Source organism: Colletotrichum graminicola (assembly GCF_000149035.1).
Source record: "Colletotrichum graminicola M1.001 genomic scaffold supercont1.11, whole genome shotgun sequence".
NCBI classification, from domain to species: domain Eukaryota; kingdom Fungi; phylum Ascomycota; class Sordariomycetes; order Glomerellales; family Glomerellaceae; genus Colletotrichum; species Colletotrichum graminicola.
In genome coordinates, this window is record NW_007361015.1 from 995,365 (window position 1) to 1,011,604 (window position 16,240).

The 16,240-nt window shown below is 52.8% G+C and overlaps 6 protein-coding genes across 6 annotated transcripts; 1 reads left to right on the forward strand and 5 right to left on the reverse strand.

Annotated features, from left to right (window-relative positions):
* Positions 1 to 1,650: 1,650 nt before the first annotated feature.
* Positions 1,651 to 1,887, reverse strand: GLRG_03813 (uncharacterized protein; the record flags this gene model as incomplete). The annotated part of the gene is made up of 1 exon (XM_008094498.1): positions 1,651 to 1,887. One exon carries the CDS (start codon positions 1,885 to 1,887, stop codon positions 1,651 to 1,653), a length of 237 nt encoding a protein of 78 aa, XP_008092689.1.
* Positions 1,888 to 3,745: 1,858 nt separating this feature from the next.
* GLRG_03814 (uncharacterized protein) lies at positions 3,746 to 6,733 on the forward strand (the record flags this gene model as incomplete). The annotated part of the gene is made up of 3 exons (XM_008094499.1): positions 3,746 to 5,913; positions 5,996 to 6,420; positions 6,474 to 6,733. The coding sequence occupies 3 exons, from the start codon at positions 3,746 to 3,748 to the stop codon at positions 6,731 to 6,733; spliced, it is 2,853 nt and encodes a 950-aa protein (XP_008092690.1).
* Positions 6,734 to 7,504: 771 nt separating this feature from the next.
* Positions 7,505 to 9,458, reverse strand: GLRG_03815 (MBOAT family protein; the record flags this gene model as incomplete). Its single annotated transcript, XM_008094500.1, has 5 exons — positions 7,505 to 7,932; positions 7,989 to 9,010; positions 9,085 to 9,184; positions 9,290 to 9,334; positions 9,437 to 9,458. 5 exons carry the CDS (start codon positions 9,456 to 9,458, stop codon positions 7,505 to 7,507), a joined length of 1,617 nt encoding a protein of 538 aa, XP_008092691.1.
* Positions 9,459 to 10,815: 1,357 nt separating this feature from the next.
* Positions 10,816 to 12,161, reverse strand: GLRG_03816 (UDP-galactose transporter; the record flags this gene model as incomplete). Its single annotated transcript, XM_008094501.1, has 4 exons — positions 10,816 to 11,249; positions 11,321 to 11,701; positions 11,760 to 11,850; positions 11,913 to 12,161. The coding sequence occupies 4 exons, from the start codon at positions 12,159 to 12,161 to the stop codon at positions 10,816 to 10,818; spliced, it is 1,155 nt and encodes a 384-aa protein (XP_008092692.1).
* A 769-nt stretch (positions 12,162 to 12,930) lies between these two features.
* On the reverse strand, positions 12,931 to 13,860 carry GLRG_03817 (short chain dehydrogenase; the record flags this gene model as incomplete). The annotated part of the gene is made up of 1 exon (XM_008094502.1): positions 12,931 to 13,860. The coding sequence occupies one exon, from the start codon at positions 13,858 to 13,860 to the stop codon at positions 12,931 to 12,933; it is 930 nt and encodes a 309-aa protein (XP_008092693.1).
* A 1,314-nt stretch (positions 13,861 to 15,174) lies between these two features.
* GLRG_03818 (ARD/ARD' family protein) lies at positions 15,175 to 15,908 on the reverse strand (the record flags this gene model as incomplete). The annotated part of the gene is made up of 4 exons (XM_008094503.1): positions 15,175 to 15,306; positions 15,362 to 15,421; positions 15,471 to 15,782; positions 15,879 to 15,908. The coding sequence occupies 4 exons, from the start codon at positions 15,906 to 15,908 to the stop codon at positions 15,175 to 15,177; spliced, it is 534 nt and encodes a 177-aa protein (XP_008092694.1).
* Positions 15,909 to 16,240: the final 332 nt, after the last annotated feature.

Here is a 16,240-nt window from a genome sequence, read left to right on the forward strand (position 1 = left end):
AAGGCCACAGCTTAAGCCTTGACAATGGTGGTGACAAGTGCAGTTTTGCTGCTGCTGGGACCAGACGTACGTGGACGACAGGAGGAGGGGGATTGGTCAGCTGGGTTTACGGGCCATCTTCCATCAACCTACCTGAGGTAGGTGGTGCGATGTAGGTACCTACCCAGGTTAGGTATGTACCTAGTTTAGGTTGCACCAACCTCTTAGGAGAACCCTTCGCAAGGGCCTTGGAGGAGCAACCACCTATGGGATACCCACTAACTACTTGTGCATCTTGTCACTGTGGGTGTCTTCCCTGGGCTCACACCCATATTGTATCCGCCGTCTCTACAGCTACAGCAGCAGCAGCGGTCAGGTCACCACCGAGTTGCATCTCTACCGAGTACACAACTACAAGATGGATTGTAGATGATGCAAGTATTGGGTGGTTGAGCCAAACTCGCCCGGGCCACATAGCCATCTTGGTTCTGCATCTAGTGACCCTGCTTCGCCGACCGAGATCAACCAAGGGACCTACCTGCCCTGAGGTGCCACGACGTGCGTGGACATGGGATGACAGCATCGCAGGGCCTCCGTCCCACTACCTGTGGCCAGCCGCCTGCCGGTTGTAATGAACAAAACTTTCTTTCTGTTGTTGTGTTCAAATCCGTCATGATCATCGGGGACCCAAGATACCGGGCGTGTAAGCAAGGACAAGGGCTTTGCAAAACACCGAGAGGCAAGAATGACGGGGATGAGGTGGAGATGGAAATGGAAATGCACAGCCACACGTAGTAGGTATTTAGCGCAATGCTGTCGATGTATCCGACTTCACTGCCCACACTGCCAGTAGTAGTAGTAGTAGTAGTAGCAGCAGGAGTTGTTGGAGGCTCTTCCTCCTCATTTGCCGTGCGCACTACGTTAGTATCGAAGGCGACGGGGGCGCGTTAAACGTGCAGACGTTTCGAGACGTTCCTGCCATCCGTTTCTGGCCCATGCCCGAGATTGCAATCGTCCAAAACACTCACATTTGCATCTCTCCCTCTCTCCTCTCCCTTGGGAAGCCAAGTTCGATCTGATCTGGGGTCCGTTCCCTTTTCCCGGGTTCGCAAGCAAAATGCTCCATGATCGGATTCATCTGCCGCTAAGATTATACCTTGTTACCTTAGGCATCGTGTTATTACTCTGCTCACCGCACTCGATAACCCCTGCCCTGCCTTGCCTTACCTTGCCCTGTCCGCTAATTAGTACGGATATGTATATGTACTACCTATGTACGGATATGCGCGGTCCTATAGGTGATGGTGGCCTTCTTTCCGCGCCGCACCTCAGCCCAGCCAGCCCGTCACCCTTCTAGTCGTCTTCCTTGGTAGCGCCGTCGAGCGTTGACGACCAGGTTGTCCAGGCCTCGTCTTCGTCTGCGGCCGTGGGTCTCCTTGGTCGCCGCCTGGCCCTTAAGATCAGACCCCTCACGGCGGTGGGAACACTTGGACGCGAGCTGCCGGTTGTTTTGTTGTTTCCTACGGATACTCGCCTTCTGAACCACGTCGGTAGCCAAAGTGCAAGCGATGCAGCTATTCCAGTCCAATCAACACCCGGGTGTCAAAAAGGCCTCGACCCCATCGTCACTGCCATTCTGCGTTGACCTTCTCCTCTCCAAAGGCTACTCACTCAGTGAAACGGATAGCCCTTGTCTTCATCCTTGCTATCCATTTCTGGCAGCAGCTTGATTTGATCACCCTGCCATATCGCCCAATCAGTTCCAGGTGTAGTAGGTCTTCGCCCCATTTCCACACAATCCGGCTGCTGCAGAATCAGATCAGGTTCAGCTGCTGGAGCACCAAGGAAAGCCGCAATCCCCGCCGCACCGCACCGCCCCCGGTATTGTGTCCAGTTCTGGCTGTTCATCGTTTGGTGCGTGCCTGGAACTTGTATCCCGCACCGGTTCGCGAGCCCTTGTCGCCTGCAACGCAACCCAACGGTGTTGAGTGCCCCTGCCTGCTCATTCGACCACACCAACCGCTGGCGCAGCTACCGGATAGGAGAAGAATGAATCAAGGGGACAGGGAGTCAAGGCTACATTATCCAATCAGCACCAGTCGCGAAGAAGACAGTGGCTTCCTGGCGTAGCCCAGTGTGTAGCCAAAAAGTGCAGCGGTCCACACCAGGTATAGTATAGATCCATACATAGCTACTTCGGCGAGCAACTGGTCTTGTCGCGCTGCCAGGATCCGGGACCTGCATGAGCCCAGGCGGTTCGTTTTCTCAGGACAGCACGGCGGTTGTCTTGCGACAGGTGGTAGAGGAGCCGCCGAGACTGGCCGGCTATTGGGCAAGCAAGACGAAACTGGGAGGTTGAGGCATTGACGCCAGGACATACTCGTCTTCGCAGAGCATTAGTCTGCGCATGTAAGGTCGCCTCGGGACGGCGAAGAAAGGTATGTGACTTGCGCACCGTCTCTGTATTTGTCTGTGCCTGTACTCTGTGCAGAGTACTGCCCATTCCTTCTTTACCACACCACATACCCATCCCCTGCCTCGTTTTTCGCTTCCTGCCCTGGTCCGCTTCCACTCTCGCCCACCCCCGTCGGTGCTTTCTAATGCGGGCCTGGCTCACATCACTCTCTCCACCTCTCGAGGTACCTTGATGTGAGATAGCTGGGTGGGAAGATTGGGAGCGAGCAAACCTGGAAAAGTGCTGCTTTGGCCCTTTTCTCTCGTCTCCTTTCCCCTTCCCCCTCCCTTTTCTTCTGCTTCTCCCTTCCACCTTCGACTTGTGCTTGTGCCTCCCGCCTCTCAAGTTTGGCGTGTCCTCGGCGACCTTTTTCTTTTTCTTTATTTCTATCTATCGTCTGCTTTTTCCAATATCGAGGTGCTTCCGCCTGTAATAATCTTTCCACCCTCTTTTGGCACCACCGTGGCCTCGCATTCATTTGCCCAACTCATTTCATTCCCTCATGATTGTTGTCGATATCTAATCGTTTTAGTCTCTCTCTCACGGCTCAGCTCCTCTCAGTCACTCACTCTGCTGGCTCTCACAGTTTGGCTGCTATCGCTCCACACATAGGCACGGATCTTCAACCAGAAAGAATTCAGGGAGTGAAAAAAAAAAATCAAGAAAGAAACTCACCACCAAGAGAGAAACCCCCTTCCGACAAGACAGACGTGCCACAGTTGCCCAGTTGGCCCACGTTTTTGATGAAGAAAAAAAGCCATCCTCATGCTTATTCATCGCCTACGTTTCAATCAATCGAATCCTCTTGGTCGACGACACTGAGTATCTTGGGGCGCCACGCTTCCGACGGCTTGTCGACATTTCCAGCCCAACCTTAAATCCGGCCAACTTATCTTGCACCTCGCCGCAAGCTGCAGTCCTCTACCTCCGGCCCCTTCATTCCCTTTCGTCCTACCTCCACTTGCGCACCAGCTTTGCTCTTAGAAAGCTTCAACGAGACAGTTCTTGCTCTTCATTGTACTTGAATCAAGACAGCTAAAGCACAGGCCGCCCAAGTGCCGTCTTAACCCTCTATCACTGTAGCCGTGCAGGTCCCGGCAAGCCGGCAACGCCGGGCAGCTCTTCCTCGCGCTCGGCCCCCGTCTATTGTCCCGGCCTTGCTTACACCCGTCTACCCCGGGCACCTCCAGCACTCCATGGCCCAGACAACCTACGCCGAACCAGACAGCCCGCCTCCACTCGCCCATTCCCCTTCTCCAAAGTTCAACAGACGCTCCACTCCGATCAAACCCTCCCCGTGTCCGGCTGAGCATGTCCGGGTCCGGGTCCGGGAGCCCCTCCCGGTCCCAACGAAGGCCGCTTCACGGGCGTTCAGGATCACAGTCCAACTCCCTTGCCATCCGCATCGTTCCCTACAGCCCCCCTCGCCCGAGCGACAAAAGCCGTGACTCCACCGCGTCAGCCTCGTCATCACGCACACCGACGTCCACGACAGTCCTACTGTCTCCCAACCCATCAGGACACGACCGCACTAGCTCGTCATGGGCTGACGACCGCTCCGCCAGTCGTACGAGTGATCGCTATTCTCATCGGCGCTCTTATTCCTCCAGCAACCGAACGTCGGTCTTTTCGTCAGCTTCGTCTACCTTCCCGTTGGTTGCAGCCAAGGAGAGTGGTGTTTCAGGCTCGAAACTGCGATCCGACTCCTTGCCCGGCGAACAGTCGTCCCCCACCACCCCTGTCCCTACCACTCCACCTCATCAGACTGATATTACTACCATTAATGCGCGATCCCGGTCCTCCCAGCGCAGTGACGACGACGAGTCTGTCACACCCTCAGCGAAGCGCCCCTTGTCCCGTCGCCACAATCTCATCGCCCTGAACGCTGATGGTAAGACATTCTCCCTCCTGCCACAGGGGCAACGGGCCGGAACCCAAGAAAACCACGGCTCTTCTTCCAAAGCCCCCACCTTATCGTTGTCCACCACTACTTCGCATGGGCGTGTTTCCGACGCCTTCAGTGAAAATCGTCCCAGCTCGACAGTGACTTCCATTCCGGACCGAAGCTTCTCATCCACTCTCACCCCGGCATCCTCAACCACGCAATTAGCCGGTGATCATATCACCACCGCAGCAGACTCCTCGTCGTCTCCTTGGAATTATCGAATGGTCGGCGGGCTTCGCAAGGTTCCTAATACCCCCGATCTCAAGCAGGAGCAAAAGCCAACCCTCCTCTACCCTGAACCTGAACCGGTCGCGTCCTCTCCGTCGTCCCTGTTTGGCCCTCGCCTCGCGCCGCTCCCCGAAGCGCCTACTATCAATCCCCCTCTATCCTCGGACACCCACGATTTGCAGACCAAGACCTCTTTCCAGTCATCAGCCGCTGCATCAACGTCTTCAGAAAAGACAAATTACAAACTCTACGCCTCTAATTCCCCCCCGGCGACCGATACCGAGAGCGTGATTCATGCACCGTCGACGACTTCCGAGACAACAAATTACCAGTTGTACGGTTCCAGCTCACCCCCTTCGCCTGAGAGAGACGAGTCCTCTCAGCCGCCATTATCAAGTCATTCCAACTACGTAGTCCTGGGTCGATCCTCCCCCCCCGAGCCATCATCGGCCGAGAGAAGCCCTCCAAAGACTGCAGACAGCGAACAGAATTACGTCTTGCATGGCGCATCGTCTCCGGCGCCATCATCTCTAGCTTCCAGCCGTCGTTCCCGAGTTCGGCCAGAATATTCGCAAGAAAGTCTTTTGGTGGCACCACTAAAACCCAACAAGAAGAAAAAGAAGAGACATAACGAAAGATTCGGTTACTACAAATCGAAGTCAAGAGATTCCTTGCGACGCGCAGCGTCGGCCAAATCAATTTCCGGTAACCTTACCCTCGAAGCTGCTCAAAGTTTCCTTGCGTCCCCTGCAGCATTCTATCGATCTCGCGGCTTGACCGGCCAGCCCGAACGGCAGCCAGAGACAACAAGCGTGTCTGCTCCTGCTGTTGGCGTTGTCCCTGTTGCATCCCACATGAACGCTCACCCGCATCAATGGAGCTCACAACTGTCCACCGTTATCTCGGAGAGTGAAGGAGGCAGCGAGCCTCCTTCCCGTTCTGTTTCTCCATGGTCGGCGTCTGGGAGAAGGGGCAGCATACCCCTGAGCAGTCATAGCCGGCAGATGCTCAGTATTTCATCATCCCTCGCTGCCAACGAAGAGCTCTCACTGTCACACTCACGTTCTTTCACCGACTCTCTTGAACGCCCTCGAGCAACACACAGTCGTGGAAATACTCTTCGCATGGTGAGCGATCAAGACGAGCACGGCGATGGTTTGACAGAATTGCACCAACTTCATCAACGCCCGTCGCGAACCCGTCTTTCTAGTTTCCTTTCAAGTTCATCTTCTGATCGAAATCTTCACTCCTCGGGGAGTTCTCGCGCTAACAGCCTGAACTCGACGTCCATCCCAACCTGGGCCAAGTAAGTAACTACTGTCTCACAAAATGAAAACCATCGATTAGCTAGTGTCTGTACCCTTTACTGACCCGACTGCCCATCGTAGGTTTTACTATGGAAGTGGCGAACGCAGATTTCTCGCTAACTCTGGCGATTCAATGATGTCGGACCCCAACGATAGCCGACCGCCAAGCTCGTTCCAGAGCCATTCGCCCAGCGTCGAACATCTCCCCATGAACATCTACAGCCAACGGCGACGACCAAGGGAAGTCGACCCCGCCAATCCCCGCCCACTATCCGACGTAGGGTCCTTGGAGATCGGCCAGGCGCCGCTGCAGAACCACCAAGTGCGCACCGGATTGCGGAAGAAGACGTCGAGCATATGGTCGCCTCACTTGCGGCGTGATCAACGGGCTGGCCGTTACAGTATTTGGGAACCTCCCTCGATGGCATGGTCTGCAGAGAGCAGCATTCTTGGCAAGCGAAACATGCAAGTCACATTGTTTGCCATCGGGTTCATCCTGCCGTTCGGTAAGTGGGCCTCGTTTCTCGGGTCTATGTGAGCGCGAACTAACACAAGACAGCATGGATGATCGCTGCCTTCCTCCCGCTTCCCCCCGACCCTCATGCCGAGATGGCAGAGCACGACGACCGATCGAGCTTACGGGACGACGGACGTAATCTTCCTCGAAGAGTACTGGCAATCGACGAGACGCTCTTCCAAAGTGCCCGGTGGTGGCGCGCACTGAATAGGTACATGTCAGTCGTTGGGCTGCTGGTCGTTGGCGCTATCGCTGCCCTCGTCGTTGTGGGCGTCAAACAGGGTTGGGGCCAAATGGCGTAGCAGCTCAACGGCCTCTGGCATCTTTGAAAGCTCTGGGGAACGACATCTTCGCTGGCATTTCAACATATCGAAATTACGAATGGGCTATGAATGCCCGACAACGGCCCTAACGAATCTACGACTACAATTTCCTTCATTAACATAGACGCATGCACGCACATACGACCTTTTATCATTCATCGCCGACAGCGCGATTCTCCTTATACCAGCATCATGGCTCGCTCAATAGACCATGTGTTGCCATCCTTTGTTTTTCCTTGTAAACCCCCTCTGATGCGAGCACGGAAGGCGCTTGCGATGTGTACTGGGTGCTGTACACGACTATTGTATTTGTACATCAGGCCGAGTTGGCTCACACTTGGCAATGAAGTGGCAGAGTTCTGTTTGGTTTTCTGCATTTTCGATAGGCTACCGGGACCTGCTTGACGATACCCTCCCGGTCCTACACAGGTGTCAACCTACCGGACTCGGTGTTTAGTAGAGTTCGGAATGACGGATCTCGACGATGCATATCATCTGTGGGAAATAGACATATCTTAATGCTTTAGTTTTAGAACCATATAGCCCTCAATCTCTAATGACGCGTCCCTCTAGGGACACTTCTGCCACTACTTATACCATGTCTTCTATAACGATTTGCAGCAGCAATCGCATGCAGTTGGCTCATAGACCGTTGTTTGAAATGGAAGCAACGGCTGCTTGTACAAGAGGCATGCCGGATTCCCTGGCTCGAATTCGGACGATGTCACTGACAACCCGCCGGTGCTCATTTTAGGCCGCCTTCTTCTGCCGGGCCTCCACCCCAGCCTTGATTTCTTCCATGGCTTCGTTGATCTCTCGCTGAGGATCCGCCGCTACGCCCAAGACGGGTTCCCGGCCAGAGAGACTGTCTTGACTGAGTGTGCGCGTGAGTTTGGCACCAGCCTTGCCTTGTCGTTGCTCAAGCTGCTTCCTCAACATCTGCTTCGCGGGCGAGGCAAAAAAGGCCATGGACAGTACGGTGCCCACGATAACGTAGAAATAGACGCGAGCCCACACCTGGACCGACCCGGAAAACTCGAGAATGTTGAAGGGAGCAACGACAAACGACATACCCAACTGAGTAACGAACCAAGAAAGAATGTCGTAGTAGATCTTACTGGAGGTGGGCGCACCACTGCTGGGATCGATGAAGAAGGGACGGAAGTAGCGGCGGTAATCTGTTATATTTGTTAGTCCATTATGCAATCCAACGGCACCGCGGAGGCTGTCCTACTTTTGGCTACTGTCTGGATGAAGCTAGCGAGGATGAAGCTCAGGTAGTAGCCAGGATAGAAACCATGCCACAAGGCACTGGTGCCGAATGTAGCAAGGCTTGCACGGAAACCGGGCTTCTTTCCCCTCGGCGTGACCCTAAGATAAATGTAGTTCCTCAGCCAGTTATTGGTGTTCATATTCCAGTTGCCGAGATAGGCGCGGGTATTCTGAGCCGTCTCGACGCCCCAGGGATTGATGTTTTGTAACCTGTTCCATGATACCTTGCCGGTGACAGGATCCACACCATTGTAGCCTAAACCAGCAAGAATGCAGGCTCCCTCTGTCAAGCACCAGACACCGTAGTACTTCAACCGGGCCGTGAAACCAGACATGTGAAGAATCCATACCCGGTGAAGGAAACCATGATCCATGTATGAAGGACTCGTCAAATAGGTAGTTGGATAGTAGTTGGAAAGAAGCATAAAGAGGCCGATCCATCCCAAGCCACTGGCAGCCTTCAGGGTGGCGGGCGTGCCACTGCGAGGTATCTTTCTCTTCTTCCTCACGGGAGGTGCTTTGGAGGGATCAACCTGAGCAGGCAGGTCGAACATCGTCGTGTCTATCCACTTGCGATAGTCGATGTAGTCGAAGGCAGGCCCAGCAAAAAGAGAGGGGAAGAAGAGAACGTAACCGGCATAGTCCAGTATATCTGGAAGGTCAACCAGCCTCCTCTCCCTTTGGTAGTCAGATAGCTGGTCCTCTGGGAGCTGGCCATCTGCCACATTCCAACAGAACGCGCTAAGTTTCATAAGAAGGACCATTTGAGCCCCTGTGATGTCGACCGAGGACGGGTTATTAGCAGTCTGACGTGAGATATGGTTGATGGACATGTGGCCCATGAGAAAACCGAAGCCAATCCATGGCATGAAGGAACTAGTACGAAGGTACTTGGCGATACTGTAGACGCCAATAGAGGCGATGGCAAGGGTCCGCACACCGTCCCAGAGGTCAAAGAGGCCAACTAGATAGAATGTGGATGTACTAATGGAAAGGTGTAGCGTATTAGCCAATGAGAAGCTAGAAGCGAAGCAGGTAGCCAAAAGCGACGGACATACCATATAATAAAAAGGTTCTTCTGGTCGGGCCTGGCATCAGGAACTCGTTTTAGTAGACCAGCCAGAGGATACGATATGAGGAACGAGAAGATAAGCTTGACTGTAGGGATAACAGAATCAGCGATGGTGCGCTATCAATAGGGTCGCCCGTGGAGCTGAATTTGGCTCTTGCTCGGTGACTAGACTCGCAGCAGGGAAGACTGACGTTCGTCGGAAGATGCGCCGAGGCGTGAGGCGAGAAGCTCGAAAGCTACGAAGTTGAGAGACAGTAGTTAGCATAGCGTACGGCGAGCAGTGGAGCAGACAACAGAATCCCGAGCAAGAGTTCTGCCCGAGGGGCAGCATTACATACGCTTGTTGATGAAGGGCAACATGTTGGTCAATTGCCACTTCCACCGCGACTACTGCGAAGTTGCTTGGAAGAGAATAGAGCGTGAGACTGGTCTATAACAGAAGAAAGGTTCTGGTTTCGCTCAAGCCATAGCTCTTGTAAAACGGCGATAGACAAGAAGAACTAGGGAAACGGCTGAGAAATGGAGACTCGGAACGTTGAGTTGCGCCGTGAGCAGTGGGATGGACTTGTTCTTGTCTTGCTTGAGGTGACTGACTTTCATGTGGCTCGACTTGACCTCAGATGACCACAATAGGAGTGCTAATAAAGAGTCTCAGGCAGAGGAAAGTTGTGCGTGTGACAATGCACGTGGCGATGGTTGGTGATGGGACAGGGCGGAATTTCAACCGCGTGGTGGGAGCTCCAAGTGGTGGGCCCCCACCCAAATTTGATCCGCCCACGCCGCCCTGCCCAGCGGTGCGTGACATGCCTGCCTCGGCTGCCGTGCCACCTTTCCATACCTACCCACGTAGGGTATCAACCCATCTTGCTTGATTTCCCAAGGCTGCCGTACGTTGAAAGTACCTCTTGTCGAAGGCTGAACGCATATAAAAGAAAAAGAAAAGAAAAACAGAACAGCTTGCCTTCGTTGGGCCATGATTCCCATCCCACAAAAATCTACGTCGCCGAAAACGTCAACATAACGCAGTACTTCCAGTTAAGCAAACACACCGCAAAATTACGAAATATTGAAATACAAAAGGTTCTCCTTGGCTAGCTGCGACTGCGGCGTTTCTTCTCCTATCGCTCGTACTTTTTAGTGTAAGAAACTGAGCACTTGGGAGTTCTGCAAAGGCAGCTCATCTCAACCAACCCCACCGCTTTCTCTTGTTGAATCGAATCGTTTTGGACAGCTCCATGTAAGGAGTCATATCTCAATTCAACAATCGTTCCCCATCCCTCTCCTGACAAACTTACGTCATAGCTGCTGCAATATACGTACATCAAAGTGGTGGCATTGGAGAAAGCTACATTGATCACCCTCACTGTCACCCTGTATTGCACAACACGCAAATGAGACCCCGTGCACTATCTCAACGCCAAGTTTCATGCTATGTCCTTTTGTGCCTCTCCCTGTGCATGCCCCAGACTAGGGTTTGCATTACTGTACAACGAACTGGTCTATATCTTGCCCATGTAGACAAAGGCTGGCCATACAATACCAGCCACGCAGGTTGATTAGCCGTATTTAATCAGCCCCTGCGCTGTGGTCCAAGGTCGGGTAGAAAACGGCCATCATCGTCATGCTTGCTATGCCGCAACGGTCTCGCACACAGCTGTACAAGCCACAATCAGCCTCTTGTCTTGAGTCTCTTCCAAGAGGCCTGACACTAAGTTTCTTATTTATTGGCATCCCTGTTGCTCTGCGCGCTCGCGCTCATAGGCTGCGTTGTCGGCAAAGACATCTTGGAAGCCTCCGTCTGTCGAATCCTCGCCCATGCATATACGATACCACTGACGAATCCAATGATAATGGCTGACACGCTGCCAAACGTGACCGGCGCGTCAAAGAAAACGAGTCCACTGATGGCGATAGGAAGCTTGTTGAGCGCACCAACAACCGAGTACGTTGTCGATGATGTGACGCGGATGCACCATGCTGAACAGTACGAGATGAAAATGGCGCACAAGCCCGAGTAGACCATGCCGACGAAGAGGCTGTTACGGGTCTCGACTGGGAAGTTCTTTTGTACGTTGGCTGAGGACCAGTCCTCCGTCAGAAGGGTGCAGACGATAAGAACGGGGATGGTCAGAAGATTGTTATAGAACATGGCTGCATCATTCTTCTGTCAGCAATCGGTTTTCAAACCACGACGCAGCGGCGGAAAGCCGATGGACACTCACTGTCCCAGTCTTTGAAGTTCATCTTCTTAATAACTTTGCGCATGCCCAGTACATACGCCGCTGTGCAGCATACGTTCATGCCCATCCAAGCATATCCAGCGTTCAAAGTCGAAACCGCAGCCGAAGCTTCGGCGGTATGAGAGCTACCCCCCAGCGCATGCGCCACGTCGGCCCACGCAGCTACGACCGAGCTGAGAACCATTAAGCCGAAAGAGAGCAGAGAAAGGGGGCTAACGCTACCGCCAAACCACAAAACTTCGCCATAGGCGATAACGATGATGGTAAGGTTCTTGAAAATGGTGTAAACGGGCACAGAGAGAAACTGCAACGCCTTGGTGCCGGTATAAATCATGCCAACCAGGAGCAGCGCGATGGGAAACCCTGCGAGAAGATGTAAGCGTCGGGGAATGCTAGAAGTTGCGTGATGTTTATGACCAACATTTCTTCGCCTTATCAGTATCGAACGGTGCCAGGTTTGTAATCATTCCAAGGTTTTTGCAGACGACGATGGTAAGAATACAAACGATAGACTGCGAAGACTCAGTTATTAGAAGAGGGCTTCTGACAGGCTATAGACGTGGTGAGAACGCACCTGGACAGCGAGGTACAAGAAGTTCAAGTTCCAGAACTGGCCCGAGACGACGTACTTATTGACGACCGTCATACTGATGGAGGAGAAGCAGTAGGCAAGAATGGCTATGCCAGGGCTATTGTCGATCTTGCTGATTGGCGAAGCAAGCGCAGGCCTCGTCCTTGGGGGAGGCCGAGACAGGAAGCCATCCTTCTCACCAAATGACTCTGAGCTGTTGAGCTCGTAGTCCTCATTCTTTTTGTCTGACATGATGTTGATTATTGGCACGCAATCGCTGTCTTGATGGTGCCGGACCTCGGCGGGGAAGCAAGCCGGCTCTAGTGACGTTGGCTTCAAATCGGTCTGGTTCGGGAACGAGGATGCGAATGCGCCAGGCTCGATTGAAGGAGTTCAGTTGGTCTCTTGTCGAAGAAAGAGAGATGATGGGCAGGTCGGTTCCGTTGATGTCCTCGACAGGCCGCTCCCCTTTGCACGTTTGATGACAACAGAGGTGGCAGAATCAGTTGGTGTTGGGAAAGTCGGAGGGTGAATGGAAAGAACTTGAGGTAAAGGGGGTACAGAATCAAACAGGAGAGATGTATAGGTATGTTCACGAGCGCTGAACAGGAACGCAGGGGAAAACGCGTGCACCTATCAAGGGTCATGGAATTTCATGCCAGATTTGCCTTGTTCCAGGTATTTTACAGGCCAGGTGGAGAAATCTTGGCACGTAAGCTCCAATGGACCAGTCGGTCCAGCCACGCACGGAAGGGATGCAATGCAAGGGGGCTTACGCGGTATGTGTTAAAGGTAACAGCTTGTATGGCTACCCTGTATTGCTCTGAATAGAAATTAGGTATCAAAGCGGCGAAAAGACATCTCGAACAATTGCATATCCGGTACATCTAGCATGTATGCAGTTACGCAATATTCTCGGTCATTGAATCCAATACCACCAATCGAGTGCCATTGAGTCCATACACGGCGCGACTAACGTACCGTAAAACGTGTACATCGTCCCATCCAACGATGCTTAAATCTACACTTCTCGCGTCACTTGACCAGGCAGATCTTGCCCCGAATCTGCAATGCTCTGGTCTTGATCCTGCTTACCATCCTTCGCTTCGCTCTCACTGCCTAAGTCAGGCCCAACAGGGAAATTCAAATGCTTCCAGTCCTCCAGTTCTTCCGTGACGGACCGTAATCTGTCGCGAATACTCTCAATTGCATAGCTTCCCAAGAGCAACCGCAGCGGAGGGTAAGAACAGTGGGCCAGTTGCCAGACAAGCTCAGCACACTTCACAGCACTCGTCGGTTGCCGGTCACCGAGCCACTGAACCATTCTCTTGGCATGTAATGCTGGTGATGTTGCTTGTGCATATGCCTCGCTCGCCGGCTTAATAAGGAAGTGGCCCCAGGTGGGCAGCGGGGTCGCTAGGGCATCGGGCTCATCCCTGCGTACAAATCCCGGCTCCACGAGGGTTGCCTTGACGTTGAACGAGTCCGTTTCATAGAGCATGGCTTCTATCAGTCCTTCGACGGCGTATTTAGTGGCACAATACGGACCGAGGCCGGGGACACCCAGTGCCCCAGACGTCGAGCTGAAAATGAGGTAGCGACCGCCGTTCTGCTGGCGAAAGTAGGGTAAAGTGGCCTGGATGATATTCAGGGTCCCCATGAAATTTGTCTCGAACTGGTTCCGAATCTCGTGCTCGTCCTGGTCCTCACACGCACCTATGACGCCGTATCCAGAACAGTTGGCGACGACGTCGACGCGCTGAAATCGCTCCAATGTCCGATCAACCACGCGCGCGACTGAGTCTCTTGAGCGTACGTCACATAGTAGTCCGAGGCAACTGTCCTTGTCTTGATGCACCGCCATATCTTCGGGGTTCGTCTCGAAGACCCGCCCTACGGACGTAACAAGATCCCCCTTGGATAAGGCGGACTTCACAAGGGACCTGCCCATGTGGCCTGTCCCACCGAAAACCTGCAACAAGAAGTCAACGTGTGTGCCTCATAGCAGGTGAAAGGATTTTGTCCTCATCACTCACCACCCACACCAACTGCTTTCTCTCACCATCAACTGGAGGCGGATCGCAGCTAGACGGAAGCTGCAACTTTACTTTGCCGGCCCCTTCCGTTGCAGACTGAGCTGCGCTATGCTCACTGGATACATCCATGGGGCTGGGTAACAATGCCTGGCTAGCGGTTTAGAATATCTGGTAACTGCCCTCATGTGCGTGGTGCTTTCGGACAGCTTCTGCGCAACCCGCGAAAGTAACCGATGAAAGCACAGGAACCGGAATGTGCGTTGGAAGTCTGGGTGACCGGGTGGCTCCCGGTACTATCTGCAATAGCAAGACGGACAGGGACCGTCGCCTCTGGGGAAATAGACGAGAAGCTGATTGTGTTAAGCTGCCAAAGACTGTATGTAGTCGCTCATGTTGCAGGTCGGCAGCGTGAAGCGCGAAGCTACAAGATCGAATGGCTTAATGACAAATTGACGTCGTGTTACGGCATATGTTTGCGGTTGTTGAAGTTGTACCATAAAGTGGCTCTGTGGTTGTCGAAGACGCAAGTAATAACGGTATGGGTTTGAAATAACCTGTGCCATGAACCCTCAGCTGGCAGCGTGTATACGTACCGTACCTTTCCATGCTTGCCGCTAGTACGGATACAGTAACTAGTTGTATACCCACAACCCACGTAAAACGGGGTATTACCTAGGTAGCACTCGGCATACGGATAATAGCATATCAGCATGAACTGTTTGAAGAGGAGTAAAGCGAGTTGGACTGAGCTTGTTTCTATTGATGTCCATACTAAGTCCCCAAAACTCAGCTATGGTGTTGGCGACGCGCAATGGAATTTGACGGAGAAGAAGTACTACTGTATGGCAGCAGTCCCAGCAGGATGCTTGGTAGTTACATAGAAACTGCGTCGAGGCTCATGGGTTTCGCTGCAGACTCTTATATAGGACATGCTTGATAACATTCGCATCGTGGTCGACCCGCATGGTACTCTCGATATATCTGACTGAATGCCATGATGTGAGTACCAAAACTAATTAGTAATTCTGGTAACCTTCTTATATACAGCAAATTTGGGTTTCCCTTTTTTTCCCCCCACGATATGTGCCCCAGAATCATCTCAGTTACATAAGGTGCATCATGAACGACTGGGAAAATGAACAGTGACATAGGTGTAGAGCATTGAAATTCCAAGCATTTGACCACTACATTCCATCTCCTGCAAGTAAGCCTCTCGTGCGTAGCCTTAATCAAGCAGAGAATTCGCCTTGGAGGTACTCCTGCACGTATTCCTTTCTGTGCGGGTTCACATCCAAATCCGTAGTTCTGTTTAAGGGGGTCCACTTGGGCTCGTCTTTGAAGAGCCTCATGGCTTTAATGTACTGTTTGCAGTCAGCAGGACACCTTGGAAATAAGACTTTCTAGGTGCTGCCTCACGTTGGATTCATCGGTGGTGAACCGGTGGTAAATGCCAGCGGGCAAGATAATCAGATCGTCCTATCTATAGTTAGACCACCTGTGCCAGATTCTGATGGGCGACACTTGCCTTTTCAACGCGGATGCGAACCCATGCGTCATCAACGCTCCTTACGTCGAAGTAACCATTCCCATCGCGGACAAAGCGAATCTCCTCGTCCTCGTGGAGGTGCTCGTGGAAGAACGACTTGACCTTCTCCTCATAGACGTCGCCCATCTTCTCCGGTGAAACGATGATCTCATCCCTGTTCCTGTACCCACGTTCAGCTGCAAGTTGATTCACGCCATTAATATCGGAGATTCGGTGGTAAACGACACCAAGTTTCTTCAACTGGTCGACGGTGACTTCCTTGCCTGAGTCGTGAGCCAGGCGCTGGTCGCCCTGTTGTTTCACGAGAAGTCAGCAAAGGAGGTATCATCGGGGACTGAAAAATACGGTCGAGCGGATGTTCCATCAGCCTCTCTTATCGTTACTTACATCGAGGTTGTCATACCAATAGGCCTTCATATTGAATTGTGGCTGTCTTTTGCAAGCGCTAGAGGGTATATGGCTGAAAGAGCGTGATTCGTCAGTTGTTGCAGCGCCCTCCCCCGAAGGAAAGAAAAATTGCGACAACCGGCCAGCTGAACCTTTTCACGGGGTTAAACTCGTTTGATAAAACGGTGCAACTATGCTTGTTCTTGCCCTGATGCGTAATTGATGAGAATATCGAAAGTGTGATTGAGGGGCTACTGTCGGATAGTTTTTGAGATGACGCAATTGGCTCTATGTGGGGGTCGGTCATACTAAATACCCAGGCTGTCGCGCCGTCCAATCTTCAGCGGCTTGCTCATCAGCAC